The sequence below is a fragment of the Spea bombifrons genome, chromosome 4 (assembly GCF_027358695.1).
Source record: "Spea bombifrons isolate aSpeBom1 chromosome 4, aSpeBom1.2.pri, whole genome shotgun sequence".
In the NCBI taxonomy this organism is placed as follows: Eukaryota; Metazoa; Chordata; class Amphibia; order Anura; family Pelobatidae; genus Spea; species Spea bombifrons.
The window spans coordinates 61,702,075-61,711,328 of record NC_071090.1 but is presented as its reverse complement, the minus strand read 5'-3'; the positions used below and the strand labels follow the sequence as shown (position 1 = coordinate 61,711,328).

Sequence of the window (9,254 nt, the reverse complement as noted above, 5' to 3'; positions counted from 1 at the left end):
AATGATGTGCATGTTACGAGCATACTGGTGTTTCCTACTATCATTAAATGTTGAAGGAATATACAGAATTAGGAAAACAAATGAAAAAGTATGGCAGTACCTAGAAATTTTACATCAGTTGCAATGGCCCAGTCCTCAACCCGATTGAAATTCTGTGGTGAGAACTTAACCCCTTCGGTCCCCTATGGATGTACCAGTACATCCATAAAACGCATCTCAAGAAATCCTTATGGATGTACCAGTACGTCCTGACCTTCTTGCTGCGGCAGGGACACATCCTGGACTCCCCCCTGTCAGCAGAAGCCAGCATTGCTGGCTTTCTGCTGCCAGATCTCCTGTAACAGCTTCCCGACGCAAACGCCGGAAGACTGTTACTATTTTAAATGCCTCATCACGCCATCGGGTATTCCCTTCCGGGTCGCGTCACTGCTGACATCACCTGAAAGGTCATCGGATTACAGGATAGACCATGCTCGGATATTCGATCACTCCAATGAGGCACTGATCATAGACACTGTGATCTCTATGCAAGTCCCCAGAATTGGTTGAATTGTTTAAAATTAGAGTTGCAATCCCATCATACCTAATGTAAAAATTCTACGGCTTTGTAAAAGTGACGTACACCTCAGAGTGGTGTTTGCGCAATCGGGCATTTAAAACTGTAACAGTTTTCTGGTGTTCGCGCTGGCAGCTGTTACAGGAGATCAGGCAGCAGCTTCTGCTGACAGAGGGGAGCCCAGGCTGTCAAACAGCCTGATCTCCCATGTAGCGGTAGGGATGTGTCCCTGCCGCTGCAAGAAGGTCAGGACATACTGCTACGTCCATAGGGGTTTCTTGAGATGCGTTTTATGGACCTACTGGTATGTCTATAGGGAACTGAAAGAGGCAACACCTGGTTCCGGGTCGCCAGAGCCCAGAAGTTCCCAGGTATGGAAACCTGATGTCTGGAGCTCATTTCCCAGTGTTTTACAGATTAAACTTGATGCTGCCTGTGCATAGGCAGTATTTTTATACAGAGACAGGACACCAAAAAACTGGGACTGTCCCAGCAAATTCAGGACTGTTGGCATTTATGGACTGACAACAATGTCAACGTCCAGGATTGCAGATATAGGACGTTTGTTAGGACAATGGTGACCTATATTCCTGTATACAGCGATGTATTTTCCAGAGGACTCCCTAGTTAATAATAACTGGATGCTGACATGCTAAGAACTTTTATCCTGTGTATTGTTCAAAACATGTACTGGAAAAAAGAGGGAACGAGACAATGTATAAGGCATATTGCTGGGAGGCTGTATTACAGTTGCAGCGGTCTTTTTTTTAATTGAAATGCCTTTATTACAGCAGATCATTTATCATAAGAAGCAGGACTCTGTAATCGCTTAGTTACGGTAATTATCTACTGCTTTTTCCTAACACCTGTTTCTCTCTTATAAACAATATTTTAATACTAATAACCTTATTGAGAAAGACTGAAATGATTTCAGAGTTTATTTTCTGTGGTGACGGAAGTGGCTGAAAATGTACACATCGTACACATCAGATCCACACCGATAAAATGGCCTAAAACACTCACTAGCGACAACGTAAAACATAAAACGGCAATGCGCTATCACGTGACCACGTTCCTGGTGACGCAGTTCCGGTGTCTTACGGAAGGACTTTTACTTTGCTGTGTAATTGTGGACCGAAGAGTGGACCGGTAGCTTACATCGGAGTTGTGTGCGTTTGACAGCAGTTATCACAATGCCTGACTACCTGGGAGCGGACCAGAGGAAAACCAAGGAAGAGGAGAAGGAGGATAAGCCTATCCGGGGTGAGCGCCGTTATATGACGGCCCGCGGAAGTAGGCCTGTAAACCTATCGATGAGGATCATTAGAGCAATAATGGAATCTACGAAGTATAGTCCTGATCTGTTACACGAGTGTCACTGGGGTATTAATCACTGGGGTATTAATCACTGGGGTATTAATCACTGGGGTATTAATCACTGGGGTATTAATCACTGGGGTATTAATCACTGGGGTATTAATCACTGGGGTATTAATCACTGGGGTATTAATCACTGGGGTATCTCATTAGCATACTGACGTATGGCCCTGATTGTTTTTTTATGAATTTCCTTTCATATGCTCTGCCCGTTTTCTGGCCCGTGTTAATGATTAAGCTGCCAGTCCTTGTCATGTTACAACTCGCAGGGTTTTGCCCCACGCTCAGGTGAATGGGATGACTCTCAGGGTCACACAGTCTGGAGCTGCCTCTTCTCTATTCATATAGAAGACTCCCAGTATGTTATGGTTGATAGTCCTACTTGATTGCAGGTGACAATTAAGTGGATCTTTAAACAATGACAGGTCAAGGTTTCCACGACAACCGGTATTGGAGAGATTTGGGCAAGGCATTTGACAAGTCAATACAAAAATCTTTGTGATGAAATATTAACCCTTTAATAGCCCAAGTGTGTCAGCTCATTAAAGAAGTTCCGGGTTTGCTTGTTACCCTTTGCTCTTTTCTCTCTGGAACAAAATCAAATTGATTAAAATTAAGTTTAAAGCTGGCGACAGTGATAGGATAGCCATCGCTGAAGTGACCAAATGACAGGTGCACCCATTGCATCGTATCTCATATGGAACGCTAAAATAGAATTAGCTGTGGGTTTCATTGAAATACCCTGCATCCTATAAAATGCAGCTACAGTGCACAGCATATTTTTATAAAGCGTATGTATCTTTTTAAATAAATATCATGTAATATTTTGTGAAATACGTGATTGTAAAATACATTTCCTCTGTTTACGTTTCAGCACTGGATGAAGGCGACATCGCGTTGTTAAAAACCTATGTAAGTTGCTGATATAATTCTAACATTTCCAGCTGTGAGATAATTTGGTTATTTTCCTTTGGTCTGTGGTGATTGCTATACTGATTTTGTAAACCAGTTCCTATAAAATGTGTGTTGGCTTTCCTTTAGTTAAAACTAAAATTGATTCGTAAAAGAAAGAAACACTCTGCAGTTGAACTCCCCTATAATTTTTGGAACATTGCTTTTTAAAAAAAATGTTTTATTTTTTTATTACAGGGACAGAGTACATATTCCCGTCAGATTAAGCAAGTAGAAGATGATATACAGCAGCTTCTTAAGAAAATCAATGAGCTCACAGGTTTGCATTATATCAGCCTATTAACCATTTTTACCTAAACATCCAACAACGTCTGGACAGTAATATGTTAAATGGAGGGGTGGGTGTCGTAACAGTGTTACTCGATGTCCATCCTATGTTCCACGTTTCAAAGAAGAAAAAAATAGTTATCATAGATCCTCCTTTACTGTGTTACTTGCTCTGCTTTATTTCCAAACTACTTTACAATTTTACGGTACTCTTTTAAATCACTGAGTGGATTTCTCCCAAGTGACTGACTGATTCTGTGTTATTTCAGGAATTAAAGAATCCGATACTGGACTTGCTCCCCCAGCTTTATGGGACTTGGCTGCCGATAAACAGACTCTTCAGAGTGAGCAACCACTTCAAGTGGCCAGGTATTCTATCCATTAAAACATTTTACTTGGGTCAATTGTATTCTTTGATGCCAGTGAACTCATGCTTTGGATTGAAGAAAGGAAAAAAAATAAAATAAAATATATATATATATATATATATATATATATATATATATATATATTTCATATTCAAACACCAAACTTTATGCGCCTGTTGATCTGGTATTCTGCCCGATCGTTTTTTTCCGGTTTCGCCTTTAGAAACATGGCTATGTGAGGTCAAGAATATTCAGTTTGCAGACTGGGTGCATTTCGATGTTTGATTAGAATCTTGTCAATGAACTATTTGCTTCATGGCTGCTTTCGGTACACATCATTCTGTTGAGTTCAAAGATTATCAGCATTTACATGTTATGATTATGTTTAATGTATAAACACCCCTTTAACAGGGCACCAGGCCTAGTGAGGGAGGTATTTGTAAAGATTTGGCTCCAATATAGCCTTTTTTAGTGACAGAATAAATGGGATGAAATGTTGTTACTTTCACAGCCTGTCTCTTTTCCATACTATCACATGTGACGCCTCCCTGTTATGTTGCATGATGTTTGGGTTTTCATGTGTTCGGAAATGTAATTTAACATGAGAATGGCTTGAAAAAACAAAATCAGCATTTGATTTTGTTTTCAAAGCTGTTTGCAGAAGCTGTATTATACTATTATGTTTTACTCTTTTGTGTATTTCGCTTCTGACTGAACGAATACTGTTAAAGTATTATTATTTATTTTATTTTCCCCTCTAGATGTACAAAAATAATCAATGCTGACTCGGAGGATCCAAAATACATTATTAATGTGAAACAGTTTGCCAAGTTTGTGGTGGATCTCAGTGATCAGGTTGCTCCTACAGATATAGAAGAGGGCATGAGAGTTGGGTAATTAAAGCAATAATTGAAATTGATATATCTTTGTTACAGCATATTTGTTCCCATGGGCCATCTTTCTTCTTTGTTCTTCTGTGGAATTGTAATAGCTGTGTATGCTCGCATAGAACTTCTGTAATATTGAGTTTACTTTTGTTACTGCAGTGTGGACAGAAACAAGTACCAGATCCACATACCTCTGCCTCCTAAAATTGATCCAACAGTTACTATGATGCAGGTAACGTTTGAGGGTTTATTTTTTTTATTATAGTTCTTTCGTTTATTGGTGAATGTTATTGCACATAGCTTTCATTGTCTTTCATTGAATTTATGTGGAATCGGTATTATTAAGCTCTATAAGCCCTTAAGTAATCATTCTTTAGTGTGTGGATCATGTATTACACGTAATATTGCACATTAACTATGAACAATATTTTGTGTTTATTTTCTAACAGGTGGAAGAGAAGCCTGATGTCACATACAGTGATGTTGGTGGTTGTAAGGAGCAAATTGAAAAACTAAGGGAAGTTGTTGAAACACCACTTCTTCATGTAAGTGACGGGTTCCCTATGTAAATGGGGAGAGTCTGTGTGAATTAAATAGAACCATGTTTTTTTTTTTTTGTTTTTTTTTTTATTTAGTCATTTCCTTTTAACCTGTAGTAAAATATATCTGCGCCAGAGCATTGTAGTTTGGCTTGGTTCTCTATATAGGCGCGGGTGGTCCAGTGTAAACTCTAGTCTGTGAACATTTATTTATTACACATTATACACTTTTTACTGGTTTATGGTTTTTTTTTTAAAATATCTTTTTACTACAGCCAGAACGATTTGTCAATCTTGGCATTGAGCCTCCAAAAGGAGTACTCTTATTTGGACCCCCTGGAACTGGCAAAACTTTGTGTGCTCGTGCAGTGGCTAACAGAACTGATGCCTGCTTCATCAGGGTCATCGGGTCAGAATTGGTCCAGAAATACGTTGGAGAGGTAAGAAATGAATGGGTAACACTGTCCGTACCTCTGCTATACCGTAAATATTAAGTCATTTTACCTTGTGTCCTGTACGAGTCCACGGTGAGTGCAAACTTTCTACTTGTTATTTCAGGGAGCGCGTATGGTGCGTGAACTGTTTGAGATGGCCAGGACAAAGAAAGCATGTCTTATTTTCTTTGATGAAATTGATGCAATCGGCGGTACGTTTTATGTCTTCTTCAAAATACACAGAAGCCACACTTGTGAAAGCCCCTAGAAACCTGTGCAAGGCTTTTTTGTGTTGCCTCTTGAACCCTGGATACCTCATTATTTTTTGTGCATACCTGTATGGTTTGATATGGCAATGTTAGTTTTGTATAACTGGCATGCAAGTAGCGAAACATCTGTTAATGTAGTCATTGTGCAGGGTGTTTATTTTTTACTTCTCTCTTTTGATCATATGTTGCTTAAAGCCTAACAGTGACTTCACACCCCCTCTTTTTGTTGTTAGGAGCTCGTTTTGATGATGGCGCTGGGGGTGATAATGAGGTCCAGAGAACCATGCTGGAATTGATCAATCAGTTGGATGGATTTGACCCCAGAGGAAATATTAAAGTACTAATGGCAACAAACAGACCTGACACCTTAGATCCAGCACTCATGAGGCCTGGAAGACTGGATCGAAAAATTGAATTCAGTTTACCTGATCTTGAGGTAAAATGAATGTTTATTTTGAGGGTATATTCCGTGTTTATGTGCAATATCCTGGCAGCTTGCAGCACCTGATCTTGGCATTGGTGGTATAAGATTGCTCTTTGCAGAAGGGTTCATGATCGATCTGCTACTGCATCTGTCTACGGGCAACAGTACCATCATTCTTACAGGGCTGCTGCCGACTGTAACGGTTCATTAAATGTTAACTTTTCCCCCCCTCTCTCAATAGGGCCGTACCCATATATTTAAAATTCATGCTCGTTCTATGAGCGTCGAGAGAGATATAAGATTTGAACTGCTGGCTCGACTGTGTCCCAATAGCACAGGTATTTGTATTGTCGATCTGTTAACATGTGTAATAATTTCTTGTTCGTGTATTTTACTAATTACCTGAGAATCTGCATAAAATGGACTGCTTACACATTCTGTTAAACTTTTGGGGTGCTAGAGGAGTGTATAATGCAAGGCACATATATTGCACTTAGTTTATATATGTATTTAGATTAACTTCTTGTTTCTCATTGTAGGTGCTGAAATTCGTAGCGTGTGCACAGAGGCGGGTATGTTTGCTATCAGAGCACGCCGCAAAGTTGCAACAGAGAAAGATTTCTTGGAGGCTGTGAACAAGGTCATTAAGTCGTATGCGAAGTTCAGTGCAACCCCTAGATACATGACATACAATTAGATGATAAAACACGAGGTATAATCTGCATTAAGATGTGCTGTACTCATTGTGAACGACCGTTCCATTGTCTCCCTAACTGTAAGAAGAGAACCCTGTTTAAGTGTAGATTGGAATAAAAAAATGTTGTAAACTATCGATGTCTTTGTACAGTTTATTTTAATATCCATGTAATTTACACCATCAAGTAATGAAGAAGCCAAGGTCATTCTGAAAACAAATCATTTTATTACTTATGATCTGGGAAAAGAATCGTACATCTTTTTTTTTCTTTTAAGCATACATCTCCCCACGAAGGCTGTTTAACTTTTAGCATAAAAATATATGTCTAGAAAAATATACTATCAGCAAATAAAGTACACTAATATTTTGGTAAACATAACATGTATTAAACTTTAGCACACATTTAAAACTAGTTAATCTGAGACATAGCGCCCCCCTCATGTGCACCACTGTGAAACAAACAACTTTCCATCACATGTGGCCTCTGTAACAGACCCGTTTATATTTAAATCATACTGTTTTTACCAATTATCCTGAGTACAGGTCTGTCAAATTGACACATAATATTAGGCTTACATGAATTTTACTAAAGGCAGAGTACAAACAATGAATAAAGTCTACAAAAAGAGCATCCGTCGCTTTCTAAAGTCATTCTCTTTACAGGTCCATATACCTATCCCCTAGAACTTTAATGATTAAATGAAATTTATATACAATAACTTTGTTGACAGTATGTGGGGCTAGTAATATTTAACTTTTAGGATTTGTATGATTTTAATGTAACCATAACAATAAATGAATCCTTCAAAATATAGGGTGAGGAGACAATTGTTTAAACCAGGTATTTTGCCATCTACCCCCCCCAAACAAACAAACATTGAGGCAGATTATTTGAAACACAGCATCCCCATAATAATAATTCTACTATGAAAACAAAATCACAAGATAGATGTAGCTAGACAAATTATGAATTTGATATTTGCCATGCGGTGTGCTTTACATTCTTATGATTTAGGGAACCATTTGTCGGCAATCTGCACAAGACGTGAACTCAGTAAGACACGCTGCACCCCAAAACTCTCACAATTCCAGATTTGGCATCTTTAATGACTAGTTGTGTTTATTCAGCTACTGGTGTGTTACTTTTTTTTTTTTCTTCATCATTTAACTTTTCTTTTTGCTTTCTACAAAACACCCATGTATCGTTAGATCCTGTAGTGTTATGGCGGCTTGACCTGTTTAGTTTCAAAGAATACACTTATCAAGGTTGGCAAACAGCATTGGCCATTTAAAACCTGTACTGTCCAGCATCATGACATGCTGAAATATACGCTTACATATTAACACACGCTCATAATAAAAACACACATTGTATAAACATGAAATATGTAGATGAAAATGTACGTGCCTCAGTAATTCTGACAATACCAAGACTTGACACTGACTGTACAGCCCATGTTACCACATCGTCATGCCTCCGGCACACGTGTTTCCTCGCTGAGACTACATGTTGGAGACAGCGAGTGTATACATCACTACCACTCTGTGGACAAGGTAGGGCCTTAAGTACACCTTTCTGTAACAGCTGATAGAGGTCAAAAGTCAGCAATCCAGATATTTTCATAGATATCTGTTTTTTTTTTACGGTTAATACATTTAAAACAAAAACAAGCAAACAAGATGAATTATTGTCATGGACAGTTTTGCTACCTTTTGCTAGTTAAGAACTGGAAATCCAATTGAAAATAATGGTTTTACATTATAAAACACACACTTTGACTGCATTGTGCACACTTTGCATAAGACTGAAATGTTATTTTAACTAGTTTTAGTAATATTACATATGAGAGAAGAAAAAAAACGGCATCATGGAAAATACATTAACAAGGGTTCAGATATTGCCAATGCAATGATTTTTGTAAAATATGATTCTAATGTTTCTATTCTCCGCAAAGTCTTCCAACAGTTCTAGGTTTTAGGAATATAGCAAAATGGTCTGATTCCTAAACCTCTGCTAACTCACTCTTCAGTCTTCCCAAAAATATATCTGCTGTTCTTGATTACACTAGACTGATCCACTTACACATGCAGTGTAACAAAACATATCTTTTCAAATAATCTCTATAAACCTGTGGTTTTATATATATATATATATATATATATATATATATATATATATATATATATATATATATATATATATATATATATATATATATATATATAATGTGTAATAAATCAGGGCTCTGTGAGGTTTGTCTGTACCAACATATACATCTCAGTGCAGTGAGAGGAATCTATAGTAAACACTGGTTTGATTTGTCAATAAGAAATATAAAATTTCATGGGTAAAAATAAGAAAATAACTATATTAACAGTGCACTATTAATATTCCACTAACTGCTGATATAAAATTCTGTACCATGAGTTCACATCTGTTATTATATAGTACTATAATTGACAA

The 9,254-nt window shown here is 37.8% G+C and overlaps 1 protein-coding gene across 1 annotated transcript; it reads left to right on the top strand.

The window, feature by feature from the left end:
• The first annotated feature begins 1,642 nt into the window (after positions 1 to 1,642).
• Positions 1,643 to 6,792, top strand: PSMC2 (proteasome 26S subunit, ATPase 2). Its single transcript, XM_053464262.1, has 12 exons — positions 1,643 to 1,819; positions 2,808 to 2,845; positions 3,083 to 3,164; positions 3,442 to 3,541; positions 4,302 to 4,433; positions 4,587 to 4,659; positions 4,877 to 4,972; positions 5,242 to 5,406; positions 5,525 to 5,612; positions 5,903 to 6,105; positions 6,335 to 6,431; positions 6,633 to 6,792. Exons 1-12 carry the CDS (start codon positions 1,750 to 1,752, stop codon positions 6,788 to 6,790), a joined length of 1,302 nt encoding a protein of 433 aa, XP_053320237.1. The 5' UTR covers positions 1,643 to 1,749; the 3' UTR covers positions 6,791 to 6,792.
• The last annotated feature ends 2,462 nt before the right edge of the window (positions 6,793 to 9,254 follow it).

Bases quoted from the DNA above. Each gene is read 5' to 3' on its own strand.
- PSMC2 (XM_053464262.1), top strand. From the start codon at position 1,750: ATGCCTGACTACCTGGGAGCGGACCAGAGGAAAACCAAGGAAGAGGAG. The intron at 4,973-5,241 runs GTAAGTGACGGG...TTTTTACTACAG, and splicing joins TTGAAACACCACTTCTTCAT to CCAGAACGATTTGTCAATCT. The intron at 5,613-5,902 runs GTACGTTTTATG...TTTTGTTGTTAG, and splicing joins TGAAATTGATGCAATCGGCG to GAGCTCGTTTTGATGATGGC.